General features: G+C 38.9%; 1 protein-coding gene across 8 annotated transcripts in view; it reads right to left on the bottom strand.

Annotated features, from left to right (window-relative positions):
- Positions 1 to 22,010, bottom strand: part of LOC134220602 (putative epidermal cell surface receptor) — a 160,050-nt gene that overhangs the window by 36,164 nt on the left and 101,876 nt on the right. For all 8 annotated transcript variants that reach the window (XM_062699704.1, XM_062699699.1, XM_062699705.1 and 5 more), the window contains exon 3: positions 17,403 to 18,238. In XM_062699704.1, coding sequence (XP_062555688.1) covers positions 17,403 to 18,238 — 836 coding nt within the window. The remainder of the gene's footprint in view (positions 1 to 17,402; positions 18,239 to 22,010) is intronic.

The following is a 22,010-nucleotide window of genomic DNA, read 5'->3' as shown; positions in this document are numbered from 1 at the left end:
GTATTTCCTCAAGGCAGACCTTTTCCGGGTTTTCAGGCGTTTTAAATAATTATTGCTCCAAGGTGGATTCATAGGAAGAGATGATATACGTTTTGGTACAAACTGATCAATCGAGTAGAGTAATATGTTTGAGACCGTAATAACAGCAGAGTTGACATTCATGTTCATGGTGACATCCTGCCAGTTAATGTTTTCTAGGAAAATATTCATACTAGTATAATCACCCTTTTTGAAGTTGTAGTAGATGCTTTCAACTGGTTCAGAGAAAATACAAGGCGTGACGCTACTCGCAGTTATGAGCAAAGGTGGATGATGTGAAGTTGACGTTACGAGAGGCGAAGGAGCTCCAATCAACGTGCAGCGAATATTGCCGTCCGAACTGCCGAAACAGAGATCAAGTAGTCTTCCATTTTCATTCATAATATTATTCATTTGATGAATGCGTGCTAGGCAATAACTGTCTAAGAGAACCGAGCTTATTGAACTGATCGACGAGTGGGAAGCGTCGGGATAAAGATAGCCTGATTGACTTGGTATCCATTTAACATTAGGCAAATTAAATTCTCCTAGAACCAATACACTATCCTTGAGTTGCATCCGATCCAATATCGAAGAAAGTGAATTGACATGCTGATCAATGACATGTTGGTCTAGAATGCGGTCCGGTGGAATATACAAAACGCATATGAATAAAGTGTGGCTTTCAAAATTAACAGCAACCCAAACTTGTTCGACCGCTTTAGAATTCGGGATGGACAATTGACGAGCTTTATATTTCGTTCGAACGGCTAGTAGCACACCACCGCCAGTTTTTTTGTTACTATTTTTACAGTTGCGATCCAGCCGAAAAACATTGTAGTCGGTACCAAAAATCTGGGTAGATATTTTGTCTTCACGTAGCCATGTCTCGGTGAAAGCTAACGCGTCATAGCATGAGTCGGATGAAGCAAGAAGATAATCAGAAATACGAGTATTTATGCCACCAACATTCTGATAATAAATCAATAGCTTGTGATCTACACCATTGTCGACATTATTTGCTTGATTTGGGGCATTGAATTGAGTAGAGCTGGACGACGATTGTCTGGAATTGGGTAGACAAGTCTCGCATTCTGGTGCGGGAGAGGAGATGCGAGGGGTGACATTATTTGTTTTTGGCGGGTTGTCTGGGGAGCAGCTCGGCGTCGAGGGGATGATACATTGCGGCGCTCGGGTGCCACATACTTCAGCAAGACATTTGAAAGAGTTTATATTGATCTACTACTTTTTTTTTTAATTAGATAGACTTGGTTTTAGTCCCAGATTACTAAATAAATCCGATCATATCTGTCCGGTAGAACGCAGAGAGTGAGATTTCAGAATAGTGTATCCACAAAACTAGTCGAAGTTACATCCGGGTTTTCTCAAGGGTTCCTCTAGGTCGTTTTTTTCATTTTGTAGAACGTGTTTTGAATCAATCACCTTAATGTCTTTATAAATGCTGATGATTTGAAATTGTTTCTAGAGATTTGTAATTCTACTGATCTTGTAAAACTGGTGTAAATAAATTGCTTGAACAAAATGTACAAAAAATGTATCTCTATCTCATTTACAAGAGCATATACAGTTGAAGCTACACCGGTTTATCTGGATGATTTAGGGGTAATTCTTGACTCTAAGTTGAGTCTTAATGACCATGAGAATCCCGAAGAATTGTCCGTGGAAATTGTGGAGAATTCTTCGTGCAAATTCCGAATTTTAGGCGAAAATCCCAAAAAAAAATCCTGGAAATTCCGAAGAATTTCTGTGGAAACTTGGAAGAGTTTTCCGTGGAAAGTCTACAAAATGCTGAGCAAATGCTGCGAACAATTACTCGTGGAAATTCTGAAAAGTTTCCTGTGGAAGTTTTGAGGATTTTTTAGTATTTTAATTCTGAAACGTTTCGCGTGGAAATACCAAAGATTTTTTTGGAAACTATTCTCGTGGAAATTTCGAAAAGAATTCCGTGGCAAGGATTTCCTGAGAAATTTGTGCGGAAATTCTGAAGAATTTCTCGTGAAATTTCAGAAGACACTCCGAAAAATTTCCGCAGAGTTTTTCGTGAAAAATCCCAAATATTTTTAACGAAAGTTCCGGTGGCAAATCCTGAAGAATTTTTAGCGGAAACACCGACGAATCTTTTGTGGTCCACTGCGAATAATTTCCCGCTGAAATTCCGAAGAGGTTACCTTGGGAATTGTAAAGAATTCCCCGTGGGAATTCCGAAAAGCTTCTCGAGGTTTCAAGTTTCAAAGAGTTTCTCGTAAAAGTTTCGAAGAATTTTTAGCGAAAATCCCGGAAATTCCGAAGAATGTCCCATGAAAATTCCGTAGAATTTCTGTGGAAATTTGAAAGAATTTTCCGTGGAAACTTAAAAGAATTTTTGGCGAATGCACTATGGTCCAGGACACAGATTTACGCGAAAAGACGCATTTTACGCCTAAACTGCATTTTTTAGAAGAAAATGTTGTTCTACAATGTTATTCAGAATGGTAAGGCCATCATTATGGTGTTATAAAAAAATATGTTGGCCCATCAAACATTTTTTTTTTAATTTTACGGAATACTGACTTGTAATGTTCTACAAAGTTGTAGCGCAGCTTATTTCAATAAATTTTCCTAAAAAAACTTTTTCTGTAGCTCTTAAGTTGGCTGATTTAGAGCAATTTTACCTACTTGGGTTAGCGTGTCCCTCAAAAAATTGTATTTATGATCTATTCTTTTGCTTTTTATTTAAAAATATGCTCAATTTTTTTCGCCGATTTAAAGTTTTAATTGTTTTTCTGTCAAAATTACGTTTCTATCAAAAGTTGATATCTCCGGTTGGGGCAAACCAAAACAATTTGTTTGCACGGCATTTGAAAAAAGCAACTCATATTCTTTATTATGTCAAAAAAAGAAGATATGAAATTTTTTTTCTCAAAATTTATCAATTTGACGAAATTATCAATTAGTTTTTATTTTCATTTGAATTGATATAACTTGACAACGGAAAAAGATACATACGGTGTTTTTTTTTAGCAAAATACGCGTATTGAAAAGCCCCAAAAGTCTTCAGAAAGTGACATCCGTGAAAAATAAAAATAAAAAAACAAAAATTACATTTTAAATACACGCCGGACTTGATTATCCGGAGTGTTGAAAAAAATTTCACTCCGGATAATCAAACCCTCCGGATAATCGAGCCATTTTTTTTGTTGTTGCTGAAAATTTAACTTTTGCTCAAATAATCTTTATTTTGGTTATATAACCGTTTATGGATTGTGACTACCGTTAGAGGTCAGCGCCGATCCGAAAATCGTCGGCGGCAACGTTTGTTATAATTGTGGTCGACGAAGGCTTGGCGATTTTTTTTATAACGTTCGTAACGTAAAGTTTTTTTTGAGGATATTTTAATACATGACCGAGAGAATCCTTTTAATTTCTACGGAAAAATCTAATGAGCTGTCCCAGGAGATTCTTCCAAGTTTTTCGAATTTTCAACAGGAATTGCTCTTAAGTTTTCACGGGAAATTCTTTGAAATTTTCACGGGAAATTGTTTGGGAGTTTGCCTATGCCACCGGGAATGCATGCTTCGAATTTAACAGAATTTGCTTGAGATTTTTTTTTAAAGTTTCACAAAATCTGTTTCCAACGGAATTTTAACTGAATTTTTTAACGGAATTTCTTTGGATTTCTACGTGAAATTCCTTATGTTGTCTATTAGTAATTCTTCGGAAATTCTACGAGAAAATTTGCAAAAGACGAAGGGTCGTTTGGTTGAAAGTCATTTGACCGAATACCACATGGCCGAATAATAATTCCATTTGTCCGATACGGCTATTATGTGGAAAATGGTTTGGCGGTACGACCAACCTAGTCATTTGGGCGAAAAAGCTGTATGCCATAACAGGTCGTTTTGTCGAATAGGCCTTGTCATCGACAATTCCATTTGATCGAAACATTAGTTTAGCAGGAAGGGCAATTTGGCCGAAATTTTTTTTCGGCTGATTACGGCGAAAAACGCCATTTTCGAACAATTGAGCTATCGGAGCAAATGTCTTTTTTGGCCAAATTATCAGTTCGGCCGTATGATCTTCACCCGTACGTCGCAAACCGTTTGCGACCTTATGTCACCTCGTCCGGCCAAGAAGTATTTTCGGTCAATTGTTTTTTTCGGCAGCTCGGGCTAACAACACCATATGTTCATTTCGACTAAATGGCCCTTTTCTACCAAACGACCATCTAGGCCTTGTTGGCTAAATGACCTATTCGATTAGACGATTTTTCAGTCAAATGACCTGTTCGGCCGAACGACATTTTCGGCCCGATCTATTTCGGCCAAATGATTTTATGCCAGTCGAATTTCGGATCAATGACATATTCGGCCAAACAACAAACGGCCCTTCTCCGTCAAAACATTTGATCTCAACGTGAAATACTGTGGATTTCAACAGGAAATCTTTGGAAATTAAGGCAGGTAATTTTTCGAGATACCCAAAGGAACTTCTTTATAATTTACTCGGGAAATTTTTGGAATTTGCATTGTAAGTGGCGTCAGTCGTTTAAGCGTATTTGCAAGCCATGGAGTGTGAGTTTGATTCTCGCCCTAGTAAGAAGAAAACATTTCGTGAAGCGGAAAACGCTCCACTTGTTCACTAGGTGCTGTGTGATTGTCTTGTCTAAGTGTTAAGTATTCAGTCTGTGCGAGCTCTGGTCAAAAATGGTGATCCTGGTGAAGATTTTCCTAATTTTTAAGGAAATTTACTCAGAATTTCAACGGTAGTGTTTTCGAGATGTCGAAGGATATTCTTCAGAATTTTCATTAAAAGTTCTTAGTGTTTACGAAAAGTTTTTTCGATTTTTGAACGAAAAAAATTAAGGAATTTTTAAGAAAAACAGCCTTTTCGCCTGGAGTTTCAACGGGATTGTCATAAACTGTCGGCGGCAACGGAGAAATCTGGAGGATCCCAAAAAATAAAAACTTCTAAATTTTATCGTTAAGCACCAAGATTTTTCTGATGCATTTGATTTTGTACTATGAGTATGCACCTAATGTTGTGGTTTACACATGCTGAGGCCTTCCGAAAACTCCGAAACATCCGTGAAATAAAACAAAAAATAATGAATTTCATTGCATAGCACCATTTCACATTCTAACAACAGAATTTATTTCATTTGATTTATTCAAACTAAGGCCTCTGCAGTACATAAAATTGATCTACATTCAGCTCGGTCAGTATTTGCACGTCACCAACTTTGTAGTCCACGCAGGGACCTCAAATCAAATCACATTGCTCTCTGCGCACCTCGCCTTCTTGTCCCCTGCGGATCCCTATCAAGAACCATTTTCACCGGATTATTGTCCGACATTCTGAGCATGACATTGTGTATGGATCACTTTGGCCACCGACTGATTCTTTAGAAAATGAAAATATGCATTTCTCGCTTAACTTTTCAAAAGGACCTAAGTAACATTTTTTTTCATGAATTAATTTGAATAGCGCAATCAACAGAACAACATGAAAGCTTTTGATTTCAGTATTCAAAATAATTCATGAAAAAATGTTACTTAGGTCCTTTTGAAAAGTTAAGCGAGATTTCATAATAAAGAGAAGATCCATGAATTACGTAACGCAAAAATTGCCATTTTCAACCCCCCTCCCCTCTATGTCACACTTTTTGTATGAGGCATCTAAAAAATTTGCATGGATTGTCACACTTCAGGGAACCCCCCTCACCCTATAAGGGTTACGTAAATTATGGATGTTCCCTAAACACAAGGATTTTTTGTTGTTACTATGCGTACACCAGTTCCAGTGTTTGAATCTGTACATGGACCACCGTTAGCGAAATAACCATTTTTTCATATAAATATTGAGGCTGTTCACAAATTACAAAACGCTGGTAGGAGAGGTAGCCGGTCAGACCGTGCGTTACGATTCATACAAACCAATTAAACCTTCCACACAAAATTATTACGAGGGGGAGGATGTAGGTTTAAAATCGTCAAGTTTAGCGTTACGTAATTTGTGAACGAATCCATTCCGGATATTCCGGAGGACCATTTGGTAGCATGAGTCACAATTTCAATGCTGTACTCAGAATGTATTGCTTAAAAATATCGGTGCTTTGAATTGAAATTCATAACTTGGCCATTTTTATAAATTTTCTTGATTTCCAAAAATCTTTCACAAAATTCGTAACGCTGAATTTGATAATTTCAATACCCCACTCTCCCTCTCGCAACCCTTTTTTACGGCAGGTTTGATTTTTTTTGTACGAATCGTAACGCTTGGTCTGACTTCTCCATCCCCCTAAAGCGTTACGTAATTTGTGAACAGTCCCTTAGGTAAGCGAGAAAGGCACTATCATTACTAGGTGTCTTGCACATATTGGATACGTTACGGATACACACTGATCAGAATTGGGAAAAATCAAATTTTCAAAAAATCGAGGATGATTAAACTCACCCGCGATCTTACTTTTAAATTATCAAGTGATAAAAACTCGCCAGCGATTAAAAATCATTTGAAAATCATATCTTGATTTGAAGCACTTACCGTTACATTTTGAACACTTTTTCCTTACTACCATGAAACTATAACGCCAAATAGAAGATATAACGGGACTGTTGACAATTAGCTGATCGTAGTAAAGATTAATGTTTGAATGAAAATTCTGTGTTTATTATCGTTTGAGTACATAATTTGAGAAGTTGTCGCCGGCGACAACTCGCCTACTGTTTTCACGTGAAAAGTTTTCACATGAAAATTGCAATCATTATCGTCTGATAATGATTCAGCACAACACTGACACTGATAATACATATTCTATTTTTGTAAGATGGGTAAAAATATTACTCCGGATAATCGAGCCATTTTCTCCGGATAATCGAGCCTCCGGATAATCGAGTCCGGCCTGTACTTTTCATTTGTTTTATCATTATCACCCTATTGCAAGATTTACGAGAAAAGATGCTTTTTTAGCCAAAACTGTACTTTTAAGAAAAAAATTGTTTTACAAAGCTGTTCTGGATATTTGGGCCCTTGTTATAGAGTTATCGAAAAGTAGGATGGTCCATTTTATAAAAACGTAAAAAAAATATTTTTATTTTGCCCAATATATTGACATAAAATGTTGCAGCTAATTCCAAACAACTTTGCCGTATTTTTTTTTCTGTAGCTCTTAAGCTTACTGATTTAGAGCAATTTTACTTACTAGGATTAGGGTGTCCCTCAAAAAACAATATTTTTGATCTGGTAATTTTATTTTTCATTTTTCACGGTTGTCACCTTCTGAGACTTTTCAAGACGCGTATTTTGATATAAGAACATCGTTTGTATCTTTTGCAGTTGTCGAGTAATATAAATTTATTTGAAAAAATATGACGTTAGTCTAAAAAGTCTAAAAAAATAGCATATCTCCAATTTTGTTGACATAATAAAGAATATGCGTTGCTCTTTCAAATGCCATGTAAACATATGCTTTGGTTTGCCCCAATCAGAGATATCAACTTTTGAAGAAAAAAAAAACGTTATTATCGGAGAAAGACGAGTATAACTTTTGATCGGAAAAAGATATTGGGAATATTTATACATCAAAAGTTGCATTTTTTCAGCTCTAAAAGTCACTCGAAGACATTTCCGAAAAATCGAGAAAGCAAGCAGGTAAAACATATATTTTCTTTTCAAGAGGCATCCTACTCTAAGTAGGTAAAATTGCTCTACATGAGCCAACTTAAGAGCTACGAAATAAATTTATTTTAGCAAAATTTATTGGAATAAGCTGCACTATAGTTTTGTAGAATACTACATGTCAGTATTCTGTAAAATAAAATTATTTTTTTCATTTTTTCTCTTTTATGGGCCACTCTATTTTTTGATAGCATCATGATGATGGTCTTACTATTACGAACAACTATGTAGAACACATTTTTCAAACAGAGTGGAATGCTCTGAAGAATACCTCTTGAAAATTATGAAGAATTTATCGTGCAAATTGCAAATAACTTTCTCTGCAAATTTCGGAGATATTCTTAGAGAAAATCAGGGGAGTTCCCCAGAGAAGTTCTGGAGTATTCCCCAGAGAAGTTTTCCGGAAAAAATCCAGAGCATTTCGACAAAAAATTCGGACAATTTTCCGGGAAAAGTTTCTCAGAGAAATTTTTGTCAATTTACTGGGGATTCAATTGTATAAGATAATTAGAAATTTCCGATAACCGGATTACCGAGAAAATTTGGATAATAATCAGCAAAAAACCCTGTGGTAACTTAAAAAAAATATGAAAAGATTTTTCCGATAATATTCAGAAGATTTCAATGGAATTCGCCACGGAAATCCGAAATACAAAAGAAATGTCCGAGGAAAAACAGAAGAATTTCTCGTGGCAAATTTTAAAAAATCCAATTAAAATTCAATTAAGGCCGATACACATATTTAAATACTATTTTGTCCCCCCCCCCTTCGGATTTTTTTGCCAAAAAATAATATTTTAAGGGGGTAACAAAATAAAATTCGGATAATTTTTAGGATTTTCAAAACATTCTTTAACAAATCCGAGGAGTTTATTGATTTATTTTTTAGTATTCCCCCCCCTTGACCTTTTGAAGACCAGTAGGACAAAATGTTAATTAAATATTTGTAACGGCCTAATTTGTTATGGAAATTTGAAAGATTCATCCAGCAAAATTGAAATATACTTTTAGCGGAAATTCAATTCATTATCCACTGATAAAAATCTAAAGAAATTTTGATTAAACACCGTTGAAATTCATATGGATTTTTGATTTTCCTTGACAATCGAAAAAAAAAGAAAAAAATCTCATTTTAAATTCAGAAGAATGTTCAGAGGTAATTGAGAAGAATAGATCATAAATCAATGGTTTGCAACAGTAGTTCATAAATATGTATTTATTTGAATCCCAACTTTATAGAGAGAAACAACTAGGATTAACGAATGAACATAGCAATTTTCAACCTAGCAATCTACTTGAACCGCTTTCCAAGCGCACTCATTAAATGCTCAAAGCTTAGCTAAACGCTTATGGTTAATGATACATGAAGTTACAGACCAATAATAGCAAACGCCACTTCACTATTGTCTTTCTACAAGTAGGTTACCTACACCCGGTCTCGCCGACCGTGATAAGAAATCATTCCCACGTCACGGTGTCTCTTCGGTAAGATATTCTTTGAGAAAAGATGTATCTCTAAAGAAAACACCAGCCAGCTTATATTATTCCCCTTTGGGGTTGGAAATGGTTGAACGTGTATGTTTTATTGAGTGGTCTTGGTCTAGTATAAGTTTAATTAAGTTAAACTTTTGGTTTTGATTGTAAAAATATAGGAAAAGAATTATTCACATCATTAATGTTATGCGAACGACCGAAACCTACGATTGTTTTTGATTCTAAACTTCTCGGACCAAAGACACCGTGTTCAGTAGTTCACACAGACGGGCCGCCACCACGGCAGCGCCAGCGATGTGTAAATGCCTTCAACAGTGAGTACACTTCCGACGAGTGACTTCCTATGACTGTTCCTGCGAGCAGTATACAATAGTGAGTAAGCGAGTCGACCTTGAACCGAATACAGAATTGAATGCACCGCATATCTGATCCGGGAGATGAAGATTTACACTCTGATCTCCGAGATGGCCCTCAAGTGGCTTTGTTGCGTTAACAAATTGGTTGAGCTCAACTGCCCATGTTCGTTTGATTGAGTTTGTAAGGAGGATTGACAAACGATTTACAAAATCAACCATTTGAATTCCAGTTCTGGTATCACATCGTCAGTAGGGTAACTGCGGTATTGGCAAGAGGAAGTACTGAAAAAGGTCATGGTCGTCTTAAGACAGTGAGCCAGCTGATTTAAAGTTAAATGGTTTGATTGCTCTTTAGATAAATTTTTGAAGAAACACAAAAAACAGTTGATTTAGTGGAATTCAATGGGATTGTACAAACTCGTCGTATGACAAGTGGAGTTGATTTGGATCAGTTTTGACTGAATCTTTGATATTCATTTGAGAAAGTAAGGTCTCAGTGTATGTTTTGTACAATGTGTCTTCTTCTTCAATTACTCTACATACCAACTGGAATTTAACCTGCTTTTCAACTTGGTGTTCTATCAGCATTTCCAGAGTTATTAAGTTAAAGCTTTTCTAGGCCCGTCAATGCATAAGTATGTATCTGGTGTGGCAAGTACACTGGATACGCTATACCTAGGAGAATATTTCCCACCCGAAAACATCCTAGGTCGGACCGAGAATCGAACTCGCCATCTCCGATTGGCAATCCTACGCCTTTGCTCGCAAGGCTAAATGAAGACTTTGTACTATGTGCATTGCATTTTGTTCTCTAGTTGCGATAATTACGATGACCTTTCCATAATTAACATTAATAAATATTATAAATAATCATTTGAAATCCCCCAGTTCCAAAACCCATTGTAAACGTAAAATAATACACGATTGCGTTATCGGTTGCATTGGCAATTCCTGAATAGCATCATTATTATTTCTTCGCTTCCGTTTCCACCAGCAATTAGAAATGGTTAACCCGCAATCGTCACTATTTGTGGGTTAATGTGAGCCCACAAATGAGAGAAGCATACCAACAGGTTTCGGTTTTTTTTAATGGTAACCGGCCGCTAATTCGTTATGCGAGACTAATTTTTGACAATAGTTGTGTAATCATGGCACGGTATGGAAGGCGATGGTGATGGAACCTATGATAGCTGGAAATTAATTAACACGCTAGAACTCTATTGTATTTTATTTACGGGTGGGATTTCACTATAGAGCTGTGGTGCTGCTCCGATATTTTTTTATAGCGTCATTTTTTGTGCCATTCGATAGATGTGACTGTACGAATCCCAAATAATTGTTAGGTATGTTCCGTTCAAAATGCATCGGATTATGTACATTTTGTTCATTTCAGATGATACTTATAGAATAGTTGTTTAATCCATTCGTAGATATGAATGATGAATAATTATCAATAATCATGCCATACGTAAATCGTATTTATGGTGAATGAATATTCAGTAATCAGTTAATTAATAGGAAAGCGCCGGGAATTCTCGGTAAGCTGTAACGTCCCTGTTTTACCCTTTCCGGCCCAAATTTCCTCAAACGGTATTACACAGTGCATTTGATATACACACACAGATAGAAAAAGTGTAGACGCTTTTACAGTCAAAAATAGTCTTATTCTCCTAGAAAGCTAGCTTATTCGACTTAAGGGCTCTTCCAGACTTAAGCGATTTTATCGTTGGGTCGCTGCATATAACGTTCCCATATCAACGGCGACATAATCGCAGTCGCCAAGCGATTGAATCGCGTCGCGATTGTGTTTGGGGGATCTTTAAATTGTTTGTTGGTTTTATACGAAAAGTAATGCACATAAAGGGAATTCCAAAAAGAGCGTCAATTTAAACGATATTAACGCTTGAATGTATGCAACTTCTATAATACGATTTAGTGGAATAATTCTATAGAAATTGCATACATTTAGCAAGACCATGCTGAGGATGGCTGGGTTCGATTCCCGGTGTCGGTCTAGACAATTTTGGAAATGGGCATAAAAGTATCATCGTGTTATCCTCATGATAGACGAATGAAAATGATTGAAACGCTCGATTAAAAAATTCTTGCACATGAAGGCTCAAATTACCGTCATCCAGTAATTGACGAGAAAGACAGCCACGTGCTCGTACCACCCCCCAGTACTAAAACCACCCACCGAAGAGAAAAAGCAGTCTCCAGCTGGATGGGGGAAGTTTTTGTTTAAAAACTACATCATGCAATACCGAAGACATTATTGTATCCGGTGGATGCTTCATTTGGTTGTATTTTGCTTTAGTTTTCAAAAAAACTGCCTTTTGCAACATTTTTTCCCAAGAGGGGAAATCGACTATTTACTCTCACGTTCTCTTATATATAACGCTTCTTTGTACTCCAGCTCGCCTAAATTGTACACTACTTTGAAAGCAATAAACAGAGGAGTGTCTGCAAGTTGTACTCTCGGAAGTTATCAAGGATTTGTCTTAGAGTAAACATTGGATGCGTTGTTAATCGGCGGATGTTGAAGGCTGGTTATGACAGTTAAAAAAATAGAAGAAAACGAACCCATTCTGGACTTTCTTCAGAATTTTCTCCTGTTGTTTCTTCAGGGATTTTCCATGTTTATCAAGGAGCTCACGCTGTGATTTCAAAAGGAATTCCTGGAGCAACCCCAGGAAGAATTCCTAGAGAAACTACCGAAGAAAATCCTGAAGAAAATCAAGAAGCTTCCTGAATTTCTTCTTGATTTTCTGTATGAACTCCAAGAGGCATTCATTAAGTAATTCCAGGATAAATTCCTGAAGGAACTGCATGAGGAATTCCTGGAGGAATCCCAGCACAAATTCTTGAAGGAATTCCAGGAGGAATTCTCGGAGAAGTTTTTGGAGGAATTTTCGAATGAGTTTTGAGATAAATTCTCAGAGAAGTTTCTGGAGGAATTTATGAATTATTTCTTGGAGGAATTACGGAAGAAGTTTCTGGAAGAATTGCTGGAGGAACTTCAGGAGGAATTCCTTGAGCAACTTCAGAAAAAAATTCCTGGAGGGATGCCATAAGTTTTTGGAGAAATTCCCTAGGAAGTTTCTGGAGCAATTTTTTAAATAATTCCTGGAGGAATTACAGAAGCAGTTTCTGAAAGAATTCTCTGAGGAACTTCAGGAGGATTTCCTTTGAGTAACTATACAATAACTATACAGGAAAAAATCCTGGAGGAAATCCAGGATGAAATGCTGGAGAAACTTCAGGATGAATTCTTGCGGAATTTCCCAAGGAAGTTCCTGGAGGAATTCATGAAGTAATTCCTGGAGGGATTACGGAAGAAGTTTCTTGGAGAATTCCAGGAGGAACTTCAGGCGAAATTCCTTGAGCAGCTTCAGGAACTACAGGAGAAATTCCTGAAGAACTCCAGGATGAAATGTTGGAGGAACTCCGGGATGATGAATTTCAATTTCATTTCTGGAGGAATTCCAGAAAGAATTGCGGGAGGAGAAACTCCAAGAGGCATTCCTGGAGGAACTCTTGGAGGAATCTGTGGCAAAAGGTTGAAGGTCAAAAGGTCGAAGGTCAAAAGGTTGAAGGTCAAAAGGTCGAAAGGTCAAAAGGTCGAAAGGTCAAAAGGTCGAAAGGACAAAAGGTCGAAAGGACAAAATATCGAGAGGACAAAATTTCAAAAGGACAAAAGGTCAAAAGGACAAACGGTCTCTTTCGACCTTTTGTCTTTCGACCTTTTCACTTTCGACCCTTTGTCTTTCGACTTTTTTTCTTTCAACCTTTTGTCCTTCGACGTTTTTACTTTCAACCTTTTGAACTTTCGAACTTTTGACATTCGGCCTTTTGTCCTTCGACCTTTTGGCTCAGATTTTTTTGGTTTCGACATTTGACCTTTTGACCTTTCAACCTTCTGACCTCTTGGCTCAGATTGTTTTGTTTCGACCTTTTGACCCTTTTGTTCTTTCGATCTTTGTCCTTTTGACTCAGATTTTTTGTTTCGACCTTTTGTCCCTTCGACCTTTTGACCCTTCGACCTTTTGTCCTTTCGACCTTTTGACCTTCGACCTTTTGTCCTTCGACCTTTTGACCTTCGACCTTTTGTCCTACAACCCTCTTGGAGGTACTCGAAGAGGAACTCTTAGAGGGTTTACCGAAGTTTTAGGAGAAATTCCAGAAGTTTCTAGAGGAATTCTAGAGGGAGTTTTTGAAGGCATTCCTTGAGGAATTTCTGAAAGAATGTTTAAAGGGATTCCCGAAGAAGTTTCAAGAGGAATTTCTAAGGAATCTTATAGGAACTTTAGAAGGAATTTGTGGAGGAACTATACTGCCGCTAACCGCAAGTCGAGCACATCTGTATATCCATATACAGATGTGCTCGACTTGCGGTTAGCGGCAGTATAGGAGGAAACCAAGATGGATTTTTTGGATCAACTCCAGAAAGAATAGCTGGAGGAACTCCAGGAGAAACTCCTGGAGGAATTGTAGGAGGAATTCTTGAAGTAACTACAGCAGGAACTCTAAGAGGAATTCTTCTGGAAGAAGAAATTCTTGGAGGAAATTCGGGAGGAATGCTTGGGAGAAATCCCGGAAGAATTCCTGGAGAAGCTCAAGCAGGATTTTTTTTCGGGCAACCGCAGAACAAAATTATGAAGGAAATACGGGAAAAATTCTTGGAGAATTTCCTGGAGCAACTCCAGGAGGAAATCCTCGAAGAATTTGAAGAAGAGCTCCTGCTCCTGGAGGAAAACTTGAAGGAATTTCCTAATTAAAAATTTCCTTATTAAAGCCGAGTTCCTGGAGAAATTTCCGAAATGATTCCTGCAGAAATTCTGGGATGAATTCTTGGAGAAATTTCCGGAATTACTTGAAATATTTTGGCTTTTTTAGTCTGATATATTCAAACGGGTTTATATTTGCATTGCCCTATATTTGCCAATATTTCAATCAACACCCCAGTCGAACTGTAATCAACTAAAAAATTACCATAGGAATTACTGGAAAAAATCCTGGAGAGATTCACGAAGGAACTCCCGGAGGAATTTCAGGTGAAACTCTAAAGAAATTCCAGAAAAAACTCCAGGAGGAACTTCAAGAGGAATTACTAAAGGAGCTTCCGAAGAAATTCCTGGATGAAGTTCTGGAGGAATATCAAAAGAATTCCTGGAGGAAATTTCTGAAGCAGCTCCTAGATGATTTCCTGGAGAAATTTCTGAGGAAAATTCGGGGAGAGTACCAGGAAGATTTTTTGAAGGAACTCCAGAAAAAAATCTTGGAGGATAGGAGTTAAACAATCTTGGAGGAATGTCTGAAGAAATTTCTAGAGGAACTCCAAGACGAATTTTTGAAGGAACTTCTTGGAGGTATATCAGAAGGAATTTCTGGATGATTTCCCGTTGGAATTCCTGGAGAAATCCCCGAACTCAAGGAGGGCCTTTTAGGCGACCTTACACCTCGGGAAAATTTTCCGCCGGATTTGGTCCCGGGGCCGGGATTTTGATTTTCCGTGCCCAAATTCCGAAAACATCGCATATGGAAAAATAAATTAGGACAATATCCACCGACCAAACTCCCGAGGTGTGAGACTACCTTTAGGAGTAATTCTTGGAGGAATTCCTGGATGAGAACAAAAGAGGAATTCCTGGAGAAATATTGGAGGAATTCCTGGGTGTAGTGCTGAAGGAATTTCTGGATGATTTCCCGGAGAAATTCCTGCAGAAACCCCCCGAAGTTTTTTTTTGTTTTTTTTTTGGTGGAATTCGTGGAGGTATTTTCGTATAGGAATGCCTGGAGAAACGGAGAAACGGAGAAAACTTATTTGCGGTATTATATTTACAAAATAAAAACAACTACTAAAATTTTCAAATCGGGTTGAAAACGTAATAAAATCGGGTCGTAGACGTGATAGATCGGGGGTAGACAAAATAGTGGTCAAAAGTGTAGTGTTGAAATATCTATCATCAAATTTATTTAATATAAAATTCATCTCCGATTTGAATTATTTTCCAATATGATGTCCACACAAGCGTTATATTACCTCCACAGAATTTATTTACCCTTTGTTCTGCAGGTTCAACAGATCAAGGTTACCTACCTAATCAGAACATAAGCGAATTTCCTGGTTACCCATCTGGAAAAGCATGAAACCACATTTTACAGGCAATTAATTTCATTTCCCTCAACGACCATCGTAAACAGTGCAGCCACACCGGCAGCTATCCACTACTGGCCCACATTACACTGCTCCACAATTAAGGGAAGAGCGTTACACAATGCGCATGCATTCGGTTTTCCCAAACAACTGATCCCTAGTAACATCAACGGGTTTAAGGCTCCCCCAGACCTAAGCGATTTCATCGCCGCGACGGCGACAACTAGTCGCCGCGATTCTATCGTTGGGTCGCTGCAGGCAATTTTCTATCTAAGCTTCCATACCAATGGCGACAGAATCGCTGTCGCCAAGCGATAGAATCCCGTCGCGACTGTCGCGTCGCGTGTGTTTGGGGGAACCTTTATTGTATGTTTAAAACCCACTAAATAATAAACAAAAATCGATGTTATAAAACTATAATTGTTACTTTCGTATGAAAGATTTTTCATTATCATCGTTTGACAACCACAAAAATAGGAAACAAATCAAATTCCATTGCTTTGTTTTTCGTGGGATGAATATCGGAGCTATGAGATGAAGTCCAGGGGCAGAATAACCCTACCTAAAAATGAATTTCTGTCTGTTTGACCCTTAAATGTAGACTCGGAAACTACTGAAGCGATCGATGTGAAAATTGGTAAGCAGGAGATTTTGGAGCCGGGGAAGGTTCCTAACGTGGTGAGAAACCTATACTGGCTCTAGAAAGAAGGGCGCCTATATAAATGAAACACTAATTTCTTCATATATCGAGATCTAATCAAGCAAATGGAGAACTAATCAAGCAAAAGGTATGTGGAGGTCTTTGAAGACAAAAAATGTTCCCATGATGGTACGAGACCCTAAAAAGGAATCAAATTTGGCATGTGGAGATTTTTGTAAACAAGAAATGTTTCTATGATTGGTAAATACCCCTAACCCAAGAACTCATATAAGCAAATGAAACCAAATTAGGTATGTGAAGGTTTTTGAAGACAAGAAATGTTTCTGTGGTGAAAACTAATTAACCCAATTTAGCATGTGAAAAAAGTTTTGACGTTCGCTCTGTCAAATGAAATCGAATCGCAGAGCAAATGTTGAAAGCAAATGTGAATACAAAATAAGTGTTTGTGTTAACTAATTAAATCCGGTCGAGACGAAGTTCGACGGGTCAGTTAGTTAAATAATAAAGATGCTGGAATTTTAAAGCAATATGAAACACAATGAAAAAAAATCTAGAAATTTGTAAAAATTGTTGATTGTCTCAAAACCGGACTAGAAGTCCGTAATGATTTTCTGATAGATAGTTTTGTCACGAACCCGGAAGTTTTTTTAAAGTAGGTATATAAAAAATCTATTCACAACTCACAAGTATTACATGCAGGTGGTATTTATATTCCAACCGGGTAAAAAAGTGGGTGTAATTAGACGATTATTGATTATTGTTCGTGACTGTCAAAACTATTGTAACAGCCAGCAAGAAGCATTAAAAATAGGCTAACACTACACTTTACGTCTTCAACGTAAAAAATAAAAAGATAAAACTGCGGAGAAGGACAATAACTTTTGTGAATGATTTTTTCACGTTATTTTTTTGTGGGTGGAAAGTATTGTGTTTTATGTTTTCGATTATAATAATTCTTCCACTATAGTTCATTCCGCACAGCACTCCCCAACTCATTGATGTAGAGCGACCCAACAACAAACGCAACAACGATAATTACCTTGTACTCGACTCCATTGTAGATGCACTCATCGACGACCATCATGTGTTTCACGCTTTTGTTGTGGTCCATCTTCTCAGCACCCTTTGGGTTTGTCTCTCCCGACCTTCCCTCATCGACCTCTTCATCCTCCATGCTGATATCGGACAGATCCGGCAGTGCGGTTTGATGTTGCTGCTTTTTCTCGTGCCCCACCGTCGTCGTGGTCGGTATTTCTGTTGTGGGACCTTTGGTGGTCATTCCTGTCGCAAGGTCTGGCGCAGTAACGAAATTGATTGGCCCATCGGCCGAGTCAAAATTAATGGCACGACCGCGGGGAGTCACCTCGGCCGATGATGATGACGATGATCTCATGTCACTCATTTTGAGCAACTCCTCCGACGAGCTTTCACCGGCCGGAACGAAATGGTCCAATATGGAAGGTGGATTAGCCGGATTTTGGTCATTGCTGACCTCTTCGGTGGTTTTAACGTGCAGCAGAACCGGTGTTGATTTTTCATTCGAAGTCATTCCAGATGACTCGTCAGTGCCAGCTGAATGCTTGGTAGCAACATCTGACTCGGTGCTTACCTCATTCGCGTCGAGATCGGAGGGGGTCAAGTGTGGGGTTGTTGTTTCTGTTTGAGATGGGCCTGAGGCATCAGTCAACCCATCGCCATCGGATTTTAGTGTGGTGCTTTCTGGGGTCTCTTTGGCTATCGTATCGTTTTGGTTATCGTTGTCTTTACTTAATGGTAGAACATCTAACGGTATCGCTGTGGAGAAGGCACTTTCTGCTTTTATGGCATTATTTCCTACAGTGCTGGGCTCAGCGCTTGTTGGCGTCGTCGAGACATCTGAAAATGGAAAAGAAAACAGGGTTCATTAGAATGTGCCGACTGAACGGTTCTGTCACGTGAGCGAAAAGCTAATGAAGCTAAACCTTGATTCTATAAGCCGTTCACATCACAAGCAGTTGATGAAAGGTGCGTTCCAGCACATTTACCATGCCTAAGGTACCAGGGTGAGCGTGTATCTCTCGAAACCTGTTGAAAAAAGCGTCTATCGAATGCATTGCCTGGCGCTTTAGTCGAAAGTAGAGCATTCAATTTACCATTTTAATACGAAACCATTCGTTTGTAAATCCAAATAAATATACAGCTTGCCTTGAAATCGGATAAGTAAAATATATATTGGTTACGTGCTAATTCTTATGCAGTCAAATTAGTATCGGCTGTTGGTAAATTAAGTAATCCATAAGGGAAAAATTGTTTCTTTTTAAATAATGTTCTTTATTGTTTAATTTTTTCTGACAATTCCTTCAGGGGCTCATCTGGATAATTAATTGCTCCTAACATTCCTTTGGGAGCTCCGGTGCGAACTGCTTGGGAATTTCTGCAAAGGAATCTCAAAAAGTTCGATGGAATTCCAGAGTAAATTCAGAAGGAAATTCCGAACAGTCTAGACAAAAGAGGAAATCCCGGAGAAAATTTCTGGGCGATCAATACAAGAAGTTTTTAAAGGAAAAATTCCAAACAAATATTTGAAGGAATTCCCAGAACAAAGGAGAGTCTAGAAAACATTTTCTTGGGATTTCTCCAGAAGTAGTCTTGGAAAATTCTTCGCAAATTTCTCTGAAATTTGCTTCTGATTTTTTTTCTGAGAATCACTCCTGAAATTGGCTTAGGAATGCGCTTGAAAATTTATGGGAATCTTATTTAGGGGAACTGTTCCGTTTTCCATCTCTTACTTGATACTTTATGGGCTACAGCTCTTCGATGAAACTACGCCGAATGGAGTATCCTTCTCCATTGGACTCGATCCTGGGCCAATCGCTTCCAGTCGCCCTGAACATTGAGCGCCCTCAGGTCCTCTTCAACTGCAAAAAGCCATCGTGTACGCGGCCTTCCACGAAGCCTGTGGCCTCTTCCGGGTTCTCTACTAAATATTAACTTCACTTGACATTCTTCCGGCATACGAACAACGTGACCAGCCCACCGTAGTCTGCCGTGTTGAATAAGCTTAATAATATCCAGCCCTTTATACACCTGGTACAATTCGTGGTTCATGCGACGCCGCCAGATACCGTTCTTCTGTTTACCGCCGAGTATTGTCTGCAGCACCTTACGCTCAAACACTCCGAAAGCTCTCCGATCAGCCTCCTTTAACGTTTCATGGCCGTATAAAGCGCGAGTTTTGTTTTCGTTTGCAGACTACGGGACTTAAGCTGGTTACGAAGTCCGTAATAAGCCCTATTTGCAGCTGCAATACGCCTTTTCACCTCGCGGGTAACATCATTATCGCACGTCACTAATGTTCCATAATACACAAATTCTTCTACCACTTCTACCAACTTTCACCATCCAGCACCATTTCGCTACCACCACCACTAATGAACCCACGTTGATTGCCAGCGACCATGTACTTCGTTTTGCTGGTATTGATCGTGAGTCAAATCCTTGCTGTCTCCCTCTTAAAAGGCACAAAAGCCTCTTTCACGGCACGGCGATCAATCCCGTTAATCAATCGTCCGCAAATTCCAGGATCATATGCGATCTTGTGATAATGGTACCGCTTCTTTGCACATCAGCTCTCCTAGTCGCTCCCTCGAGCGCTATATTGAACAGTAGGTTCGAGAATGCATCACCCATCACCCTCATAACACTCGGTCCGTCCAACGTTATACGAATCAGCCGTATCAGTTTCGCCGGAAAACCATGTTCAAGCTTAATTTGCCATAATTCTTTCCGTTTCACTGAATCGTACGCCGCCTTGAAATTAATAAACAGATGATGTATCTGCAAGTTGTACTCCCGAAATTTATCAAGGATTTGTCTCAGGGTTAACATTTGATCCGTCGTTGATCGGCCCCCACGAAAACCTGATTGGTATTCGCCGACGAAGGACTCTTCAAGCGGTCTCAATCTTTTGAACAGAACACGGGGCATAATTTTGTACGCCGAATTAAGGAGGGTTATTCCACGGTAATGGACGCACTCCAGTCTGTGCCCTTTCTTAAAGAGAGGGCAAATGAGGCCGTCCAACCACCTAGCATGCATGTTTGAGATGTTCAGCCGGGAGCTGGGCCTTCTCCGCAGCCTTATTGTTTTTCAGCTATTCAACAGCTTTTTTAACCTCATCTTGTGTAGGTGACTCCACATCGACGCTAATATTTATTCTGTTCACCGATGCACCGTCATTTCCACTATTCAACAAAGTCTCGAAGTGTTGTTTCCACCTGGTAGCCACTTCGGTTTTATTTGTCAGCAAATTCCCTTGTTGGTCGTTGCACATAACGGCAGATGGCGCTGTCTTTCTCCGCACGCCATTGACAGACTCATAAAACCTCCGCATATCGTTTTGCTTAATTTTTTCCTGCGCCTCAATAATAACTTGTTTTTCGTACTCTTTTTTCTTCCTGCGGTGGGTTCGTTTTTTGGCTGCTCTTGCCTCCTTATACCGATCTCTGTTCGATCGGGTACCCAACACCAAATTCCGGCTTCTGGCAACGTTCTTCTCGTCTTTCACTCTCTGACACTCCACATCACACCAACCGTCCTGGGTCGCCTCTGTGCATTGCCTACAATTTCTCGTGCTGTTGTGCTCACCGCTCAATGAATCGACTCCCATAGATCGTTGATGTTGTCGCTAACGTTGACTGCATTTATCCGTTCCTCGAGCTTCTGGCGGTACTCAGCCGATACTCCTTCCGCCGACGATCGCTGGATATTGTAACGCATCGTTTTGTGATCTTTCGTTCGATACAGTTGACAACCGTGATCGAATTTTACTGACAACGAGGTAGTGATCAGAGTCAATGTTTGGACCTCTGAATGTCCGCACATCGAGAACATCCGAGAAATGGCGCCCATCCACCAGAACATGGTCTATCTGGTTGCAAGTTTCACCATTTGGGTGTCTTCAGGTGTGCTTTCGGATGTTCATCTCACTGAACATATATTCATCTCATCGCAAAACAAAGAAATACAGCACCAATCTCGCCGCTTCTTTGCTGGTGAAAAAAAATAACAAAAATAAGAAGCAAACCAAATCCCTTTTCATTGCTTTGTTTTTGATGAGATGGAAATAGGAGCTATGGGATGAAGTGCCGAACCGTTCCCCTATATGAATCCCACCGTAAATTCATCTGACGATTCCTCTGGAAATTCATCCGAAAATTAATTTTGGAATGCTTTTGTAAATTCTTCTGAGAATTCCTCTGGAAGTTTTTCTGTAATTTTACCGATTATACTTCTGAGAATTTCTCCAGGATTTTTCCGAAAGTTTTTTTTCTTTACTAACGTAAATTCGTCGGTAGTATCAAGGCCAGGAGTCCGTGGAAGGGGGGGGGGGGGGGGGGCAGGATCCATAAAATATTGTACGTTGAAAGCCAGACGAATCCTTTGGTGTCCAAGATGTGTGTACTGATATTGAGTGCGCTGCTCTCCGGAGATGCTTGGGTTGGCTTGAGGTATGGAACTAACCCCGGAAGTCGCAGACTAACTTGATATTTCCATTGGTGATAAAGTTTCCGAACGGAATTGAATTCAGAGACTGTTTGGTAAATCCGATAGTACTTTGACTGTGCAGAACGTCGGAAAATCAACAGAACGATATTAGAACGCTGAT

The sequence above is a fragment of the Armigeres subalbatus genome, chromosome 3 (assembly GCF_024139115.2).
Source record: "Armigeres subalbatus isolate Guangzhou_Male chromosome 3, GZ_Asu_2, whole genome shotgun sequence".
Classification (NCBI taxonomy): Eukaryota; Metazoa; Arthropoda; class Insecta; order Diptera; family Culicidae; genus Armigeres; species Armigeres subalbatus.
The sequence above is the reverse complement of the archived record's forward strand: the minus strand, read 5'-3'. Positions and strand labels throughout refer to the sequence as shown.